Consider the following 22252-nt stretch of genomic DNA (forward strand, 5'->3'; position numbering starts at 1 on the left):
GGTCATTCGATGGAGAATTTGGTTTATTATTGGGGGGTCACTTCACTGATTGTTGGTATCCCAAATGATCCCTGTTTGGCAGTAGGTGACAGACTTTGAACAACATGTATGATTTTACGTGACCATTAAGGGTAATTGTGTATCGCTGAATGTAGCGGTATGAACAAGTTTGTGAAATTATGTCAAATCCAAGCATACCTGAGGACATTGGGAATATAGTGTTTCTTCAAGGGGAACACATCTTCTCAGACAAGCTGGGTGGCTTTTTCAGGAAATGGGAAGGGCAGTGGTATGGGTCTTCGTATTCGACATACTCTAGCAGAGTGATGTTTAGGATAGCGGATGCTGTTCCATTGCTTGTAAAAACTGTGATTTATGACCCTGAATAATATCTTATTGTTCAGGGTAGGAAGGTATGCCTTATGAGTATGTATGCCACTAATGTGAAAATGTCTGAGTTATTTCCCAAAGTATTGAACAAATGTAGCAAATGTAGACATGCTCTATGGTTGTGAGGAAGCAAGTCCAATTGCACGTTCGACCCGTCCTGGACAAATTGGTTCAGTCTGGGGTTCGGTCAAGGGCCGCACTCGCCTTGCATGATGGTTTTGGGAATTTGGGTTTGGTGGATTCATGTCAGGCAAGGAACCCATGTGCTTGGGTTTTCATTTTGTATTCACACCTCCATTATGTATATACAAGAATATACCCCTTTTCTGTGGGCAAGGAACATCTACACATGTGTAGTGGGATAACCTATTTGAGGAGGCCAATGTCAGACCACTTACCTGTGTTGATAGGGGTACACATACATAATGGTATAGTGCAGATTCTATTGTGGAGATTTTGATTTGAAGTTAAGAAAGATAGCATGCATTTTGAGTTTAATGATGGATCAGCTGGGAATGTGGGATTGGAATGGGAAGCCTTTAGTATTGTGATAAGATGAATTTGCTTGATTGCCATGTGGGAAGTGCAGGGTTCCTTGAAAAGATTACTGGAGAAAGCTGAGAAGGAGATAGCCATAATTTAGAATGAGGTCAGTGGCCCTGTGGGATGGGAAGTGGAATTGAGCAAACTGAGGGTAAAGTACATGGAACATTTGGAAGCAATGGGGAAACATGATTACATTGTGTGCATGAGCAATTTGCATCGGGAAGGGGATAAATCAGGTAGGTTGTTGGCATGGCTCCTCAGGAATGAGCGTGAAAATAATGCAACCATGTCAGTACTGTATTGGGCAGGATTCAAGGTTTATAACCAGCTGGACATTAATCAAGCCTTTACTAATTACTCTAGTGTCCTGTATGTGGGGCATCTCCATGAGAGAAACGAGAAGTCGAGACCACGATGGAACTGATTGATCTCCCTATACTCAGCTGAATACAGGTGGCAGAACTGAGAAAACCCTAACTCGCTAACACCCATGACATCAAATATGACATCACAAATGTCATTCATGGCATGACTGATGGCATCACATGTGTGGCTCCCTCTTTTTCTGTTCAGTGACATATGTACACTGGTGCTTGTCTTCACTGGGAGTCAGGAACTAAAAGTGGGAAAGGTGCTATATTTGTTGACCTTACCCTTCTCATATGTTCTGACACTGCATTCCTTAGGGTTGAGTCACATCATAAGATACATATACATAGGGGAAGAAGCAAGCCTAAAACACAGCAATCAGTTCTGTGCATGAACATAAGCAGCAAGGGTATGCAAACTTTCTGGTGCTACTCCTACTTTTTTGTTGACTTTACTTTCTCTATGTATGTTCATATTTGTATACGTTGTTGTCTCTTTATGTGTTGTGTATAGTAGTACAGTAATGTAATGTAATGTAGTAAGAGAGGCATTCATAGCTACTTATTGCATGTGTTACACGGCAGAAAGATCTCAAATGAAAGCATTCACCATTGTACAATCCAACATCCAAAGATTTTGATTATTACACTTGCATGATGCATACTGTAGACAATTGCAACGTTTCTACATGACTGGGCGCATGTCCTGGAAGGAACTTTGTAATGCAATGGTGTTAGGAAAGATTTCTTAATTGTGGGTAATTTTCCTTCCATGTGGCAACCACTAACCCTTTTGCTGTTGTTTTCACCAGGATCTAGACTTTGCCAGAGAAGTGCAGCCTTCTGCCGCACTCCTCTGGGCTTTCACTCCATTCTTATGGGGAAACTGACATGCCCTTAAGACAGTCAGTACCGGGAAACGTTGTTTTCCGTAGTTTCTTTATCATGTTGCAGCTTTCGCGCAACATGGCAAAAGAGGGCACTGTAAGCTAAGTTACTGCTCTCTTGGGTCTCTAGTCTTCTACAGGCCCTAGATACTCTCTTTGGATTGATAATGAACGGTGCAAGTGAATCATGGATGGGACTGGTGGCAACAATCGTTTCTTGTGTTTTTGAGCTCCTTTTGGCGTTTAAGCGCGTTTCTCGTGCATAGCCCAAAATGGTGGCCTGGCTCCCAAAATGGCCAGACCACGAGGCTCTTTGTCCTGTCCGCTGACCGTCTTGCCCCCTTCACCGTCCCCAGGTCGAGCCGACCCGGGGCCTTCCTTATTTGGGCATGTACTTTCCCGCGAAACACAGATGCTTTCGGGGGCTTCTAGAGGTCTTGTGTGTGCCTCCAGGATGTGGGCTGGGATGTCTGGTCCCAATACACATCCTGGGTGCCAGAGAGTCTAGGGTGGTGTGAATGCCTGGGACCTCCGTGGTCCGTGATAGGTCCACGTATGGTGTGAGTGTTTTGTGAGCAGATCTCCCATTGCGTCTCCTCCGTTTTGGCGCAAAGGGAACCGTGGATAAGAGGGGGCTGGAAACACCACTACCATGTCGATCTCCTGAGTTCTCATGAACAAAGGAATACAGGAGCCAAGTATCCTGCAACCACGAGGTTGAACCGAGGTATCCCTGGTGACCCGCTGAAGGACTGCTCCTCTGCACTGCTGTCGCTTTGTGAAACCCTTTCTATCTCGGATAGAACGAGAAGGCCTGTACTGGTACTTCGACCCTTGGAATAGTGGGAACAACTTTTCTCGGCATCTTCACCATCTCCTGTACGTAAGCCTTCGGAAGTGTCTCTGGGCCATCCAGCAGACTGACCAGCCTGCCCAGGAGTCTTGCTCTGTAACCGCCGTCAAGTTGTGTTGTATTACAAGTCCTTGTCACTCTCACACGATTCGTACACTTGTCATTCCCAGTTCTGAAGTGAGCAGTGTACATTTGGCTGAAATACATACGGCCGCTCCGTTGCCCTGCTGTGGTAACAAACTGTGCTGGTTCACTGCGTTTGGGACATCCTCAACTCAACTTCTGCTGCTGCGGAATCTACACGACACCGAGACGTCCCCTGCTCGTATCTGAACCTGCCAGCACTGAAACTGACACGGAGAAGCCTCGGTCTGCTTGCATCGGGGACCGGTGAGTAGCATCGCTAGGAACTGGTCGCCCTTCTGCAAGAGCCCATAGCTATTCCCCACTGTGTCTAATAGCACGCCTTTCCGTACTCGTACTCTGCTTCTGCCCACAGTGGAGGCTGTGCTTGAGTCGCGGAGCTCTGTTCATCTTCATTTGTTCACCGAACTAAACTGCCTGATTCCCTCGAGGAGACTCCCTTTTTTGCCCGTTGGCACCAGCGTGTGCAGGTACTTTTGAGCACAAGGCTCCACTCTTCGTAGGGCTTGGACTTCCTTTTAGTTAGGTGCCTCTGAAGGCGGACTGGGTCTAATTATTATCCGCACTGCCTGTTTTCCTCCCCATCTAGGTGGTCTACACATTTAGTTTGTCTAACTCGTTAGACTCGTTTGTATTTGTATATATATTGTATTGGTTTGGTATGTGTTGGTTTACTTGAGTTTTATTGTGATTTCTCACTACGGTCAATGTTAAAAAGGCCTTGTAATAAATGTGTCTATATTTGTAATATAACATCTGCTTGGAGTAATTTGTAAGTGTCCTTGCTTTGTGTGCTCATTGCGGGCTTTCAGTCACCCTCACCCCTCTTGAGACCTAGTCTTGACCGCCACGATCGCTACCCTGATTGGTCTGGCTTCTCCAGAGGTTACCCTGTTCAAAGAAACTAGGCTGGCCTTCTGAACCTCTGCCCCTCCAGGACAGAGTTCAGATATCCGTCTTAACAAATTGGTGTACAGCGGTGGGATATGACTGAGGGTATCCAGTGTTGCGCACGAGCGAAGGCATTTCAAGTTATTCCTACCAGGACACGTAGTGAATTGTCGTAGTATAACCTTTAAAAGGCCATAGTCCTATCTAACAGTATGGAAACAAATACCTTGTTAACTTTAAATGCTTCTAAATCCGAAACACTGAAAAAGATGTGTGCGGAGAGAGGTGTCTCCTCTCAAGGCACCAAAATGGATATGATCCAAAGAACGTGGCGTGGCAAGAAGCGCAGCTTGACACTATAACTTCTGAGGACAGTGCGGAAGGAGGTGGGGCTGCTCTCACTGGTAGAACCGATGGTTCTGCCGCTGCACTGGTCCTCCGCGACCATGAGGAAAGGGAGGATGAGATGTCTAATGTTTCCTCTGCCAGTGTCGATGGGGAGGCCATGCTTGAATTCAAGAAGCAGGAGCTGCTGTTTAGGCAGAAGGAGCTTGAGTTCAATATGGCCAAACTACAGAAAGAGCTTGAGTTCAATAGGGTCAAGCTAAAAATCAAACAAGAAGAAAAACAGAAAGACAGGGATCACCAGTTGGAACTGGCCAAGCTTCAGGTTGCAAATGGATCCAAGGGTCTTGGACATGGGTCTGGGGCCTCCTCTCATCCATGGTTTCCAAAAGATCTGCTCATTGTGTATGAGGAAAAGAATGACATTATGGACTGGCTGAATACGTTTGAGTATGCATGCGAAGTTCAACAAGTTGACAATGCTGATAAGATTGCCTGGTTACTCAGCAGACTGCCCCATTCTGGCTGTAATGCCATTATGGAAATGTCGAAGGCTGAGCGAGCGGATTTCGCAATGTTAAAGCAAACTCTCATTTTAAAGTTTGGAAAGTCTCCTGCCCAATATTTAAAACAATTCAGAGAGTGTAAGAAAAAGGAAGGTGGTACTTGGGTATTTTATGTAACCGAATCCTAAAAAAACTTGACTGGCTGGGTCGAAGGTTATAAGGTTTCTACCTTTTAAGGCATGATAAGTCTTGTCATGATGGAACATATTTTTGCATCTTCTTCCCCGGAGCTTAAGCAGCATTTGGCCGATTCGAAGGAGATAGATCCTAAGAAGCTGGCCATTGCCGCAGATTTATGGGTGTCACATCGAGTGTCCCATAAGGACAAAACTCATCCTGGTAAGCAGGAGGAAGGGAAAAAGTCCAAAGATAAGGAGGATGGAGAATCTGATAAATCTTCTTCTCAAAAGGGCCACAAAAAGAAAAATAAGGGTAAGACACAAGAGAACTCACAGGGTAGTGGAGGTCAGCCTCTGAAACAGAACTCTGGTTACAATAAGCCTCCCTATGTACACAGACCCAATGGATCTTGTTTTGCTTGTGGAGCAACTGACCAGATGAAGGGGGATCCCCTGTGTAAGGTTAAACCTTTGGGGGTCCACTCCGCTAATCTGGCCTTCTCCTCCTATGAGGAAGAAGAGATTACAGGAGCATCCTTCTCCTCAGACTCCTTCCCCAGCGGGATAGAAGCTGAGGTAGCTTTAGTTTCTCTGGGTTCCTGGGAGCCTAAAGTCGCAGAGGCTTATGCTAGGATTCCAGATAAATCCAAGCACTACTTTAAAGACAGTGTGCTGATGAATGGAGTGGATATTCCAGCTCTTAGGGATAGTGGGTGCAGTCGAACTGTAGTGGATTCTACCTTGGTAGACTCAGAGGAAGTTGCCAGACCTACGCTTATGCCCACTAAGTTGGCTGACGGCCCACCTCGCATGTTTCCAGTAATGCCTGTAAATCTTACTTTAAATGGTACAGCAGTCAGGATTCCAGTGAGCATTCAGAGAAACGTCCAAGGAAAGGTCTTGTTAGGCAACAATCTCAGAGCCTTAGGGCTCGTAGGAGACACTGCCGACAGACCCTGCACACGGTCTCAAACACGGGCAGCATTGGCCAAGACCAATACGCCGCCCCAGCCAAAGGGGAAACCCAAGGCGAAAGGAGTAAGCAAGTCAAGACGAGGGAAAGAGAGCATTCCGCCGAACTCGCCTACCACTGCTGTGGAGGAAGTTGGTCAATCGCCTGGGCCTGACGAGGAGGTGACGATGCCTGAAGTATTTGACCCCCAACGACCATCCTGAACTAAAAGACTTGTTAGTAGAAGGTGGTCCTGACAGGGAAGAATTCAGTAAAGGCCAACGTGAGTGCCCATCTCTGGAAGGCCTAAGGAGACAGGCCTGCTCCCAACTTGAGGGTGAACCTCCTGGGACGCATCAGATTTATTGGGAAGGTGGACTCCTGTATAGTGAGCCCACAGAGTCTACAGAAGGAGACCATAGGAGGTTGGTGGTTCCCCTTGCTGTAAGACCCTTCCTCCTGCAGCTGGCGCATGAAGTGCCCCTTGCTGGTCACCTTGGTATTAAGAGGACTAAGCAAAGGTTATCCATGCACTTCTACTGGCCCAAGAAGGCGGTGCAAGTAGAAAGTCACTGCAGGAGTTGTGCCTCCTGCCAGTTATCTGGTAAGAGTGGCTCAACAATCCAAGCTCTATTGGTACCACTCCCAGTTGTGGGAATACCATTCGAAAGGGTAGGGATCGACATTGTTGGTCCCCTTGACCTGCAGACATCCTCAGGCAATAGGTTTATTTTGGTGCTAGTCGACTATGCTACCAGATATCCTGAGGCCATCCCATTGAAAACTGTATCTGCCAAGTCAGTTGCAAAAGCGTTACTTGGCATCTTTACTAGGGTTGGCTTCCCTAAAGAAGTTGTGTCTGACAGAGGCAGCAACTTTATGTCAAAGTATATGCGGGCTATGTGGAAAGAATGTAGGGTCACCTACAAGTTCTCTTCTGCATACCACCCCCAGACCAATGGTCTGGTGGAACGTTTCAACAGAACGTTAAAAAGCATGATTGGGGCTCTGGAAGAACCTCAGAGAAGAAAATGGGATCTTCTTTTACCATGCTTACTGTTTGCCTACCGAGAGGTACCACAGGAGGGTGTTGGCTTCAGCCCCTTCGAACTTCTGTTCGGTCATCCTGTACGGGGACCCTTAGCCATAGTCAAAGAGGGATGGGAGATGCCCACTCGCCCTGTTACCACCAACGTAGTAGATTATGTGCTGGGGCTCAGAAAACGGATGGTACTTCTGATGGGCTTGGCTAGTGATAAATTGAAGGCAGGACAAGCGCTGGTGAAACATTGGTACGACCAGAAAGCTTCCCTCATCAACTTTACACCTGGTCAGCAAGTCCTGATCATGAATCCCATAAGGCCTTGAGCTTTACAGGACAAATGGTCTGGCCCCTACACAGTAATGGAGCCCCTGGGTGAGGTTAACTATTTAGTGGACCTTGGAAGGCCTGGACATGCTCCAAAAGTTTTCCACGTAAATAGGCTGAAGGCTTTCGTCCCAAGAGTCGAAATCGCAGCACTGCTCCTGGCTTCAGATGTTGAGGAAGAGGAGTCTGAACCTCTCCCCGACCTATTTCAAAGTGGTCCTTCAGATAGCTCCTTTGAGGGTGTCCGAGTGGCCCCTCATCTGACTTCTAATCAGCAGGCTGAGGTGAAAAGTTTGCTTAGGCAGTTTTCCCACCTGGTTTGACACCTTGGTGCAAACATAACATAGACACAGGAGACAGTGTACCTACCAAAAGTAGGGGATACAGGATGTCAGACAAAGTACGGTCTTACATTAAGACCGAGGTCAACAAGGTGTTAGACCTTGGGGTGATTGAACCCTCTAGTAGTCCTTGGTCCAGCCCTGTGGTTTTGGTTCCAAAGGCAGGCACTTCTGAACTGAGGTTCTGCGTGGATTACAGGGCTCTGAATGCTGTCACCTACACAGATGCACACCCCTTGCCTCAAACAGATGAGCTGGTGGATAATTTGGGTGCCTCCAAGTACCTCAGCACGTTTGACCTCACTGCTGGCTATTGGCAAATAGCTTTAGCAGAACATGCCAAGGAGAAGACAGCGTTTTCTTCTCCAGACGGCCTTTACCAATTCAGGGTAATGCCATTCGGGTTGAAAAATGCACCTGCCACTTTCCAGAGGCTTTTGAATCATGTGTTGAATGGGTTGGACGAATTCTGTCTTGCATATCTGGACGATATAGCAGTTTTCAGTGCCACCTGGGAAGACCATGTGAAACACCTCGGGATTGTGCTCCAGGTTCTTCAGAAAGCACACTTGACCATAAAGGCTAGTAAATGCCAGATTGGACAAGGATCAATGGTTTACCTTGGACATGAAGTAGGTGGAGGGAGGATACAGCTTCTTCCCAGTAAAGTACAAGCAGTACAAGACTAGCCTACCCCCACTACACATACCCAAGTGAGAGCCTTCTTAGGACTCACGGGGTATTACCGCAACTTCATGGCAGACTATGGCACCATAGCTGCCCCTCTGACTGCCCTCACTACTCCGAAGAAACACAAAAAGGTAACTTGGACCGACGAGTGTGAGAAGGCCTTCACGGCTTAAAAGAATCCTTGTGCCAGGCCCGTGTCCTCAGGACCCCTGATTATGAAAGACCTTTTATTGTGCAGACGGACGCCTCTGACACTGGGATAGGAGCTATATTATCGCAAGTAGATGAGAAGGGTAAGGAACACCCTATTGGTTTTATTAGTCGCCAGCTTAAGGACAGAGAGCTCAGATGGTCCACAGTGGAGAAACAAATGTTTCTCTGTTGTGTGGGCCCTACGGAAGCTGAGGCCCTACCTCTATGGGACCCACTTCACTGTGCAAACTGACCATAAGCCCTTAAAGTGGCTAATGAACATGAAGGGAGAGAACTCAAAGTTGCTTAGGTGGTCCATAAGTCTACAAGGCTTCGACTTCACTATTGAGCATAGGCCAGGTGTCCAACATAGCAATGCTGATGGGTTGTCCAGAATGTTTAACCGACCTGAAGAAGAGACTCATCCAGGGGTGGATTAGTTCCCCCTGTCCATAGTCTGGGAGGGGCGAGTGTTAGGAAAGATTTCTTAACTGTGGGTACTTTTCCTTCCATGTGGCAACCCTTAAACTTTTTGCTGTTGTTTCACCTTCTGCCGCACTCCTCTGGGCTTTCGCTCCATTCTTACGGGGAAAATGACATTCCCTATGAAGACAGTCAGTTCCGGGAAACGTTGTTTTCCGTAGTTTCTTTATCATGTTGCAGCTTTCGCGCAACATGGCACAAGAGTGCACTGTAAGCTAAGTTACTTCTCTCGTGGGTCTCTAGTCTTCTACAGGCCCTAGATACTCTCTTTGGATTGATAATGAATGGTGCAAGTGAATCACGGGCGGGACTGGTGGCAGCGATCGTTTCTTGTGTTTTTGAGCTCCTTTTGGCATGTAAGCGCGTTTCTCGCGCTTAGCCCAAAATGGTGGCCTGGCTCCCAAAATGGCCAGACCACAAGGCTCTTTGTCCTGTCTGCTGACCGTCTTGCCCCCTTTACCTTCCCCCAGGTCGAGCCAACCTGGGGCCTTCCTTATTTGGGCATGTACTTTCCTGCGAAACACAGATGCTTTTGCGGGCTTCTACAGGTCTTGTGTTGCCTCCAGGATGTGGGCTGGGATGTCTGGTCCCAATACACATCCTGGGTGCCAGAGAGTCTAGGGTGGTGTGAATGCCTGGGACCTCCGTGGTCCATGATAGGTCCACGTATGGGGTGAGTGTTTTGTGAGCAGATCTCCCATTGGGTCCCCTCCGTTTTGGCGCGAAGGGAACCGTGGATAAGAGGGGGCTGGAAACACCACTACCATGTCGATCTCCTGAGTTCTCACGAACAAAGGAATACAGGAGCCAAGTATCCTGCAACCACGAGGCTGAACCGAGGAATCGCTGGTGACCCACTGAAGGACTGCTCCTCTGCACTGCTGTCGCTTTGTGAAACCCTTTCTACCTCGGATAGAACGAGAAGGCCTGTACTGGTACTTCGACCCTTGGAATAGTGGGAACAACTATTCTCTGCATCTTCACCATCTCCTGTACGTAAGCCTTTGGAAGTGTTTCTGGGCCATCCAGCAGACTGACCAGCCTACCCAGGAGTATTGCTCTGTAACCGCCGTCAGGTTGTATTGTATTACGAGTCCTTGGGCCTCATTACGACCCAGGCGGTAAGTTACCGCCTGGGCCGTGACTTTACCACCATGGCGTAAACTACGTTTACGCCATGGTGGTTGGCGGACTTACCGCCCCATTCCGAGGTCGGCGGGGCGGTAAGTCCCCAATCCCCATTTACCCTTCCCCATTCCCATTTTTGCCCCATAGGGCATAATGGGAGTGGGGAAGGCGTTAATTACGCCACCGTAAATTACGGTGGCGTAATTAACTCCATGGTCCCTTAGCGCCATGGATTTTAACACCCGCTAAAAGCAGGTGTTAAAAGCGCCATGGCGCTAAGGGACCCCGTAATTGGCGGTAAGGGGTCGGCGCAGCTAACGCTGGCGCTAACCCCTTACCGCCAGGGTCGTAATGAGGCCCCTTGTCACTCTCACACGATTCGTACACTTGGCATTCCCAGGTCTGAAGTGAGCAGTGTACATTTGGCTGAAATACACACGGCCGCTCCGTTGCCCTGCTGTGGTAACAAACTGTGTGGGTTCACTGCGTTTGGGACATCCTCAACTCAACTTCTGCTGCTGCGGAATCTACACGACGCCGAGACGTCCCCTGCTCATATCTGATCCTGCCAGCACTGAAACTGACGCGGAGAAGCCTGGGTCTGCTTGCATCGGGGACCCGTGAGTAGCATCGCTAGGAGCTGGTCGCCCTCCTGCAGGAGCCCATAGCTTTTCCCCGCTGTGTCTAACAGCACGCCTTTCCGTACTCGCGCTCTGCTTCTGCCCACAGTGGAGGCTGCGCTTGAGTTGCGGAGCTCTGTTCATCTTAATTTGTTCACCGAACTAAACTGCCTGATTCCCTCGAAGAGACTCCCATTTTTGCCCGTTGGCACCAGCGTGTGCAGGTACTTTTGAGCACAAGGCTCCACTCTTTGTAGGGCTTGGACTTCCTTTTAGTTAGGTGCCTCTGAAGGCGGACTGGGTCTAATTATTATTCGCACCTGTTTTCTTGCCCATCTAGGTAGTCTACACATTTCGTGCGTCAAACTCATTAGACTCATTTGTATTTGTATATATATTGTATTGGTTTGGTATGTGTTGGTTTACTTGAGTTTTATTGTGATTTCTCACTACGGTCAATGTTACAAAGGCCTTGTAATAAATGTGTCTATATTTTTAATATAACACCTGCTTGGAGTAATTTGTAAGTATCCTTGCTTTGTCTGCTCTTTGCAGGCTTTCAGTCACCCTCACCCCTCTTGAGACCTAGTCCTGACCGCCGCGATCGCTACCCTGATTGGTCTGGCTTGTCCAGAGGTTACCTTGTTCCAAGAAACTAGGCCTGCCTTCTGAACCTCTGCCCCTCCAGGACAGAGTTCAGAAATCCGTCTTAACAAATGGTGTTTATAGCAATGCATTCCTTAAAGAACTATGTATATCATGATAGTTCTTCCAATGAGTTCTTATAGTTTTCTGCTAACATTACAATGACAATCTCTTGTGGAGAGTGTTTATGAAAACTATATACACATGTGATGTCATCAGTCATGTCATGAATGACATTTGTGATGTCATCGTTGATGTCATGGGTGTTAGACCTTGCAGTGCACAGGGGTAGCGCAAGTTATGGATGCGTAGCTGACCATAACTTGTGAATTTCTGGGGTTTTGTTTGTCCATTGAATTGCAAAGGTTTTTACTAGTGCAACTTAACCATAATGTCCCTTTAACAACGTGTTTTGTCATCTATATAAATCTTGATTTTAGTGTGTGCAGATGAACTTCCAAATAGCAGGCAATAGCTTGGGGAAGATGTAGAGGGATATGATCAACCTGTGTTATGTTATGTTATGTTATGTTAATGAATTTTGTAAAGCGCACGCACGCCAAAGCATCTTGGTCCTGGGAGTACCCGGAGGTAGTCGAATTATACCAGTATAAAGGAGAGTAGGAAATTCAGAACAGATATGTTTTTAACAACCAGCAGAAAGAAAGAAGATTCTCTGTAGCCCTGAGGGGAACAGGCAGGGAGCTCCATAACTTTGCTGCCACCACAGAGAAGGCACGACCACCTACTTGTTCATGCTGATAGAGAGGAGTCACCGGTAAGCAAGCAACAGCAGATCGCAAGTCACGGAAAGGTGCATAAGGACATCACTTCTCCTGGAGATACTCCGCAACTGAACCATAAAAAGCCCGATGCACTATCAACAAAGATTTGAATTGGAACTGCTGAAGGACCGGGAGCCAATGTAAAGAGCGGAGGACAGGAGAATTATGAGCACCATGTAAAGTGCCAGTGCAAATAGGAGCAGAAACGTTCTGAAGAAGCTGTGAACGAGGGAGAAGATAGAAGGGTTGAGCCAAGAAAAGAGAGTTGAAGTAGTCCAGCCGACTTACAACAAAGGAATCTGTGACTAACGACCTCAGTTGGACAGGGAGAAAGGGCAGAACCTTGCAAAGAACCCAGTTCGTCCGTGAACCAGGGCTGAGAAGGACGCCCCCTAAGCTTACGATGGGAGAGCGGGGTGAGATCATAACCCATCATAACAAAAATATTGTTATTGTGGAAAAATTTATTGCACCTGAAGATAGGCAATGTGCCTGAATATTAGAAACAATATCCTTATTAGTAGTTTGTAACCAATTACAGCCAAGGTGGTACTTGCCAACCACCGAGGCGTGAACAACCTGAGCCTGAATCACAAACGCCACAACTAAATGGTCGGACCACAAAATAGGAAAAGGGGAGAACGCAGTAGCTAGAGTAGCTCTAGCAAAAATAAGATCCAAAGTATTACGGCTAAATGAGTCGGGACAGACACCAGCTGACTCATGATGCGTAAATGCAGTCAGGAGTTCAAACACCCTTGTGGGGACTATAACGCGCCGCCCAAGGCTGTTGGACAGGAATGCGCTGTATGGATCTAGCAACATATATATGTCCCTGCAAACAGGTAGTGTGCAAGTTCATCTTGCACTTCAGGGATAGTACCCATCTCAAGGCCTCCCCTTTGCAATTGGACCATGCTATATATTTTCAGGGCCAGCTAGTGCCTCAATGCCTTGGCGCTGTAGGCAACCGCATAGCATTGCCTTAGTGTAGAATCAGCCTTCTATGTACCAGGACTAACCTGGTATGCTGTTTGCATGTGTCGGAGTGCTGGAGGGCCAGGACCAGGGGCAAGCTGACTCTGACAACACGTTTCTACACATTCCACCTGATTCCTTACACAAATCATATCCATTCAGTATAGGTAAGGCACTATTTCTACGCTTCATTATTTCCTGCTTGCACTGACTGAAAATGTACCAAATAAGGTCTGCAGTGACCCTAGGCTTGCAATCTGTATAGTTAACCAGTTTAGGAATTATTAATCTACAATAAGATGGAGCTAGACAAGTCCAAAACTTGAACAAACACATCCTAAAAGGATTCACATGTAAACAGGAAGACAGTTTATTATACATTATGTATTCAGTTTGGAAGAAATACTTTCTCGTTGAGCAGTGCATGTGGTAGAAGAATACATAGAGGCAAAGCAATGGATGGGAAAATATCAATTGTGTTCTTACAGACACAGTTGGGTTTGTTTCCAGACCACTGATTATTTTGTTGGCAGGTGATCACTCTCTCTCCCACCAGTTCGAAGGCAGACTGGCATTCAAAGGTAAGCGTGTCTCCATGCAGGAAACTGTTGCCTGTCCGTTTCCCATACACAGGGGTTCCAGGGTCGCCACAGCCGCCTTTCTCCAGTTCTGCAAATGAAATACATGATTGGCATTGGCGCTTGTCAAATAAACACGATTTTCAGGTAGTTCAAAACAATAACAATTTAACAAAATATGTTGAATCCAGTTCAGCAAAATTAATTGTATCGCCCATTCAGCCAAAAATAGGAAAAGCGATTTCGCCTCCAGTCAAATGAAAAGACAGATCCCGCATCCTCACTGGTGCTACACATTGAACCGCTGGATAGATAAGCCAGAATGCAGCCAACGGGTGAGTTTTTCACAATCCATATCATTTAAAAAACGGTACCGTTTAAAACACGTTTGCACTGGGGAAACATGAAACAGACTGATATGTGTACTTTGATGCAGGGTATGAAAAGAAATGGGGCCAGATTATATAACATACTCACCAGTGTTAAACATTTAGCAAGTGATTAGACGGTATGAATGAAGCAAGCAGGTTGTATCACAAACACTATTATAAAAAAAATAATTTCAATTGGGAGGAAGAACAATCAGCTTGTTTTATTTTTACTACGTTAGCTGCGCAAAATAAAAATAAACGTGCTCATTCCATCCTATAGTATCTAAGCAGTAAAAAAAAAAAGAAATACGAAAAAAACATCCTGTGTTTCATTTTGTTGCTTCTGGGCAAAGTTTCGATAATCTGGCCCATGGTGTTTACATGTTACGCAGCCTTGTGAAGTCATTTTAGATAACCCACATTGGGGCTAAACCTGTTTTTTTCCCATTCTGTATGATCTAATCAGCAAAACTGGGGGACGGGGCCAGAACATTTGCTCCAGTGTTAATGAATGAGAGCAAAGGGTTACATGGAATGGAGCAGAGAGATGGAACCCTAATCCGTATTATCTAAATATGTTTACAGAAGAGCAAAACTGAATCAGACTCGTTTTTTTCATTTTTTTTCTGATACAGGACATTAGGGGCCAGATTATCTGACATTTGCACAAATTCTAAATCGTGAGAAAATGCTTTGAAAATTTAGAATAGATTTGTCACAATTTGCATGATCAAAAAACATTTGCAATGTGGCAAAAATAGATAATATTTCTTGTGTACTATGTTTGCTGCATAACATACAAAGAAATCTGTTTAATACATTTCTTTCCATGTGACTCGTCAAACATAGTACATGAAACAGTCTGTTTTGTTTTTTGCAATTGTGAAAACTATTTTAGATGATACAAATTGTGGCTGAATCTGGTTGTTCCATTCCCAATTAATCTGACCCCTTCTGTTAAATGAACCATCAAACATTGGTCAGCTGCACTGTAGTAAACGTAAGAATTGAACAACAGCAAAGTGCAATTTGAAAACCTGATTTTTAAAACGGGGAGCAGAAACCTCCCAGAAAATGATTCCCATTTGCCGTAATAATTCGTGCAGATAATATTGCTAGTAAAATAATGTCATCTCATTCAGAAGACTGGGCTTTAGAACATTAGAAAATAGATGGATGTCAGATTTCCAGGAAGGCTTTAGGAAAAAACAAAAATAAAACTGAACTGTGTTTCTTTTAAATGCTCGTATATATAAATATCACTTCCAGAAAAAAAAACATGTTTTTTACTTACCTTTCACAGATACTAAACCTACTTGGACGGGGTTTGACAGGGTTTTAAGAGAGAATGACATTGAATCAAGCTCTCTTTTGGCAGATTTTGTTTTTCATTGATTTAGCTGATGTTACTCAACTTTTCCAATCATTAAATTCACAATCTTTCAAACAAATCAAAAGGCATTGATATCAAAATCATGTGTACAGCAACAGATATAACATATAAAAACTAAACAACACAATGATGTTAATAATAGGCATTCATATGACTTAGACCTCCTCGAAATGGAATCATAGTAAAGTAAAAACTGGACATACTTGTCCACTCAATATCACATCATAAAACCGTACAAATGTACAAAACAGTTCCATCTCGGATCAAATGACATACTGATTCCTTATAATTCTTAAAATACTCATAGTATCAATGGTGTCAAGAGCAGATGATTCTTAGATCGTGGAAACGACTTAAACAAAACCTCATTCTGATCATTCAAATTCAAGGCACTCAAAAAATTAACTGTTGCTATACGGATACTCATAACATTGGTTGCCAAAATCATTATCCACCTATTTACTGGGCTCATGTTACCAAAATAATCCATATAGTTAACACAGTGTGTCTTTCTCAACTCCATAAGGGACCGACAATCCACTATTAGATGTTCCAATGTTTCTTTAGCTAACAAATCAGTTCAGAAACAACAGTGATTATCTTCAGGCTTAAAGGATAGTTCCGGGACTTTTTTTTTATTATCCCTACGGTTCGGCCATGTGTTTTTAAGCATAACTCGGTAGATCGTAGAAAACTTTCCTATGGACCTTACCCGACTTTTCGTCCATTAACGCACTCGAAATCAGCCGCCATTTTCTGATAATCCTATCATTTCCCCCCATCGACCTGGCTCACCTGCTTTTGCGGCACTAAATCAAATCCCCCGCCCCTGAGCCTGACATCAGCAGACGCGTACCGCCCATTTCCCAACGCCAAAGCACGTTTCGTGTCAACAATCGCTGCGCCTCAGCTAATGAAGTGTCGCCATGGAAATGGCAGGACGCCTCTTTCCTCAATAAGTATAAACACACCGTTTCACAACACACAGCAACAGATTTTCTATTCCATTCCTCTCTCTGTGTTACTTTGAGTATTCTGTGACTCGTTTCTGTGCTCTGGTCAGCTACATTCGCCGCTTCTAGGCCTTGTGAACACCTGTACCATCTCTGTAAATTATTTTACTTTCTTTACCACACAATGGCTACAATAATGCCGTATATGTACGAGCCCGAGTACACCGAGGAAGAACTACTGGAAAGGCAAGCACGCGAAAACGATGGGGATTCGGACAGCAGTTGGGAGGACCAGTCAACGGATGAAGAGCCTGGACCATGTCGCATGGACGGCGTCTCCACCTGGTGCACGTGCAATCGGTGCGAGCTAATGCCAACTGAGGAGGAGAACTGCTGCTGCCGTGAAAATTCCGGGTGCTTGGCCTACATTTCGGAAGGCGAGCCAAGTCCGCAATGCATCACCGAGCTGCCAGAGTTCAGGGAAGCCTGCCTCTCACGGACCGTGTTGAGGATGATGATGGTGCTTATGCACGAACTTCGCGGCACTGTTCGTCCGCGTAATCTGAGTAACGAGTAAGTATACTCTGGTTGTGATGTCAGTGATGCCACTACTATTTCATGGTCATCTCCCACATATAAAATTACATCTACATATCATTCGAACGCATGTAAATTGGTTCCATATTGTGCATTTTCTAGATAGAATTTTTTTCAAAGCAGAATGACATTTTTTTACCTGAATCGACAGTGATAAGAAAGTTTTGTCATTTTAATACAGTTTGCATCTTTCATTTTCACAGTTGGTACAGGCTGGTGGCCTATCGTTGCTTCACTTGGTGGCTTCACGGGAGGCTCGGACACCGCGTTCGGAGAGTAATACCTGCCTGTGCGGTACTTGCCATTAGACAACATTTCCCCAGCGACAGTGGACAATACCGCGGATTTTCCCTAGATGTGCTACAACCGGAACTTTACAATGTGTAATGTTTATTATTTATGTTCAATTGAAATTAAGATCTAAAATAAAACCCAACATATATTTTAACAATGGTTGTTTTGATTTTTTAAATGAATCTAGTGTGTCTCCATTCAATAGTCTTCCTGTGCCTTGTCTTGTCACACCACATGTCTCCGTCCAGCATCCTCCCTCACGCTGGCCGCCCACCTTCAATCCACATAACCGTTGAACCCATATGCAGCAGACATACATATGTTATTTTGCGGGTTGGCATCAAGCCTCCCGGCCTTGCCTCCTCCCCCAAAAATACTTACCACACCACTTTTTTCAATCGTTGGCAATAAAAGGCCGTTGGATTTTATTGATACAAAACATGGTTATAGGTAAATAATCAATATGGTTGATCATAATAAATCATCCTTTTGGGCACTGGGTACAGAGATGACCCCCTCTGGCCCGTGCCGCCTTGCCACCACAGGCCAGCCTGCTGCTGACTAACTGCCTAGGCATCCAGGGTCTCCAGGGTGAACTGCACCCATATATTCTCCTGGGAGGGTGAGGTATTTATAAACTCACCCCCCTGCCTTCCATGTACTAGATCCTGCAGCCTGCCTCTTACAAGCAGTTAGATGGCCTCTCCTTGGTGAGGCCCTGCGGCAAACGAGTCTTGTCTGCACGACCACCACCCCAATCCACCCCCCCGCCCTATCAAAGGCAGTTCGCACCGGGGTACTTGCGCTGGCAAGTGGAGCTGTCAGGGAGCGATAAAGGCCAAGAGGTGCCAAAGACCGTGTACACTTCAAAGTGGTCTATAGAGCATGGGTTGTTGTTCCCATGTCTACCTCCAGACCCCGTGTCTCCTGCCAAGCATCCCCCCTCACGATGGACGGCCCCCTGCAATCCACATAAGTGTGTCTCCATTCACGAGTCTTCCTGTGTCTTGTCTGCACGACCACCGCCCCAATCCACCACCCGCCCTATCAAAGGCAGTTCGCACCGGGGTACTTGCGCTGGCAAGTGGAGCTGTCAGGGAGCGATAAAGGCCAAGAGGTGCCAAAGACCATGTACACTTCAAAGTGGTCTATAGAGCATGGGTTGTTGTTCCCATGTCTACCTCCAGACCCCGTGTCTCCTGCCAAGCATCCCCTCTCACGATGGACGGCCCCCTGCAAACCGCATAATGCCACGACATATACACGTCATTCATTCACAAACACACCCCTGTTTCGAATTCTTTATAACCCACTTCATATTTCTAATGAGAACTTCTTTGCGCTTTGCTAGTCAACCCGTGAAGGTGCTGGTTATCTGCTCTTCGTCTCTGTGAACTTCCGTGACCACTTCGAGGAAACTCGTCAGTTTGCAACCTGTGAACTGCTCCCTGTTCTACGACAAGAAACTACTCTGATCCCTGCATCTAACTGTTTGTTCGTCAAGGTAAGGCCATGTACCATAATCATTTTGCGTCCAATTTCTTTTCGTTCAAGACAGTACATGCAAGGAACTAGTCACATGTTCTGAGTTTAGTGAAATTATTTTAGTTCCAAGAACCAAAAAGAACCTTGCATTGAACCTTTTATGTGTCATTTAATTTTTTAACACATTGGTATTCATAGAGAATTGTTGATCTTTACTTTTCAGAACTTTCCACAATGCCTGCCTGTTCCATTGGCGGTTGCCCTTCGAAGACCCATAATAAATCTGAAGGTATTATAATGCATGTTTTCCCTAAGACAATAGATCAGATAAGAGAATGGGTCCGATATTGCGGATATCCACCGTCTGAGCTTGAAAGTAGAGTCCTAGAAGTCTTTGCGGACAAGAGGGGTGATCGATACCGCATCTGCAGCAGGCACTTTAGCTCAGACATGTACTCCACATCATTGCTAATAAAGAAGAACACACCGCGAGCGAGGCGAAAATTGTTCTCAACCGCTATTCCCACTCTATTCGTCCACATCCCTCCACTGGTGAGTCAAGTTTATGTATTTATCTCTCGGCCTTGCGGTAGTGTGTAGCATTAGCTAACAATAATTTCCCCATTTATGTATCCACTCAATATGAAGGCGGAAGATTCTCCATCCGTGTCGTTATTGCAGTCATCAGCCACTTCAAGCGCCTATCGGGTAATCTTACTTGGCTATTCTGCCACTGACTTGTTTTAGGCATGTAAATCAATAGTTTTAATTTATCGTGTAATTATTTTACCTAATGGTACACCCTTGTACTCGTCCTCTAGTCTTTGTTTTCAGTTATAATTATTGTTATCCAAAATAATGCAAGTACTGTCTTTCAGGGAGATGCTGAGGAGTCCAACGTATTGCCGACAACCGTTGATGTCACTCAGATGCTCGAGGTACGTTTCCGGACAGTTCCATCGATGGAGATCATCAGATCTTGCATTCTTGTAGCGTGATTGTTACACACAATGTTTCTTTCGTTTTTAGCCATTGATATGTCCTTCTGTCGTCGCCCTCCTATGTGTCTTCTTTTTTCAATATTGTGTTCATTACTAATGAAAGTCCTATGTTTCAGGGAGTCGATGGAGCATTAGTCCAAGAAGAAGGGGGAGCATGCAGTTACGGGTCGGCGCAACAGCTTGCAGAAGTGTGCACCGCAGTTACATCACCCCTTGATGTTCTTATGCATTTCGAGGTATGGATACTGACAGTTCGATCAAGCGAAATCATATGACGTGATTACATCCGCTATACTTCCTTCTTTATTAACGCAAGTACTATGTTTCAGGGAGATGACGGAGCTTCTTCTACAAGAACATCACCCCTAGTAGTTGATGCAGATCTCTGGGTGGTGACACTTCCAACGATCGAGCAAATCGAATCATATTTACATATCCATTATTTATTTTAAAAAACTGATCGTTTGTGCAGGTCTATTTAGATGAGCCGTTGACGCCTGCACAAAGTTTATGTTCTTTTTAACAAAATAGAAAACCATACTAATGCAATTACTGTGTTTCAGGGAGTTACTGAAGCATCATCTTCAATAATATCATCAATGGAAGTCTATCAGGAGCCCGAGGTATGGATCTTGACAGTTCCATCTAACTAGATCAACAATGCGTGAATAATTGTCGTTTGAATGTTCTACACAAAGCGTTCATTCGTGTTTTGCTATTGAGATGTACGTGGGTATTGGTCCCCAAGTACATTTTTGTGTTTTCAATATTATTATACATACTAATGAAAGTTCTATGTTTCAGGGAGTCGATGGAGCGTCAGTGCGTGATGGATGTGCTTATCATGAAAATATAGTCGTTGCAGCGCAAGAGGAAGTGGAGACATGCACACACGAGTCGGAGCAACAGCGTCCGGATGTTGAAGTTCGAGGCAAGAAAGTTTCAAAGAAAAGAAAGCAAAAGAAGGTTAGTGTCCTGGTCACTATATTATGTTGTTTTTCACTGTTAATAGTTCTATACTGTAAGTTGTGTTTAAACTGAACATCCCTTTTCAAATCTGTCCTCTAGTTGCGAGTGGGTGTACGAACTAGATCTACACAGACAGTGAAGCGAACGAGAGATGTTGCTTGTCAAACCTTTTGGCAGGGACTTGAGACTGGAGATGCATCGTGCCAATGGGAAGAATATGAAGTGATTGACAACGGAGCTATACCACCACAAGCCATTGATAGTGAATGTCCTCCTGGTAGTTCGGATGCAGTCGGAGATCAATTCACAGAATCCACACCCGCAAAAACTAAGACCGCGAGAAAGTTGAAGAAATTGTTTTATTCACCCATCGCCGGAGAAGGAACAGATGATGCAATGGAAGAGAATGAAGTGGACGACAATGAAACACCATCAATATCACTGAACATAGCGGAAGACGATATCAGAGATTCTACCTTTCATGTGAGTGACATGGCCTCAACGTTACAGGCCGAACCAGCTGGGATGCAGAGTGACAGTATAAGGAAAGAGGCCAAAATCATTGTATTCGATAGTTGTTTGATTGATATTATTATTCGGATGAAATGTGGGCATTCGGTTGGTGGGGAAGTATGTGGGGAGCCATTGATTAATGTGACTCGTGCAATTCGAGGCACTAACCTTAAAATACATGCCACCTGTACAAAATATCATCCTTTCTCATGGTCTGCACAACCCATGCTGGGGCAACTGCCAGCAGGCAATCTACTTTGTGCAGCGGCTGCACTTTTTAGTGGTTCAAGTTTTAAAAAGTTAGAGTCTTTCTTTCAGTTTGTGGGAATCCATTTCATTGCGAAAACTCAGTTCTACAAATACCAAACCGATTATCTATTTCCAGCCATTAGCGAAGCTTGGAGAATGGAAAAAATGTCTATTGATAGTACATTCGCGGGCAAACGGTTCAGGCTAGCCGGTGATGGACAGTGCGAAAGCCCAGGATTTTCAGCCAAGTACTGCACCTACCACTTTCAGGACATGGAAAGTAAGAAAATTGTGAGTTCGGTGGTCGTGCAGGTGTCACAAAGTACATCCTCAGTGGCCACGGAGAAAGTTGGCTTTGTAGCATCATTGCAAGAACTACAATCGCGGGGAATGGTGATCGACCTGATAGCCACGGACAGACACGTTTCCATTGCCAAGACAATGAGAGAAGAGTACAAAAATATAAATCACCAATTTGACGTTTGGCATCTTGCAAAAACAATCAATAAAAAAATGTCGGCTGCAGGTAAAAAAAAAGATATGCAAGGTATTTCACA

The 22252-nt window shown here is 45.3% G+C and overlaps 1 protein-coding gene across 2 annotated transcripts in view; it reads right to left on the reverse strand.

Moving 5' to 3' along the window:
• CSMD1 (CUB and Sushi multiple domains 1) overlaps window positions 1-22252 on the reverse strand; it is a 5442057-nt gene that overhangs the window by 2286802 nt on the left and 3133003 nt on the right. For both annotated transcript variants that reach the window (XM_069606098.1, XM_069606099.1), the window contains exon 13: window positions 13779-13961. In XM_069606098.1, coding sequence (XP_069462199.1) covers window positions 13779-13961 — 183 coding nt within the window. The remainder of the gene's footprint in view (window positions 1-13778; window positions 13962-22252) is intronic.

The sequence above is a fragment of the Ambystoma mexicanum genome, chromosome 4p, assembly GCF_040938575.1.
Source record: "Ambystoma mexicanum isolate Mex_15411 chromosome 4p, UKY_AmexF1_1, whole genome shotgun sequence".
Classification (NCBI taxonomy): domain Eukaryota; kingdom Metazoa; phylum Chordata; class Amphibia; order Caudata; family Ambystomatidae; genus Ambystoma; species Ambystoma mexicanum.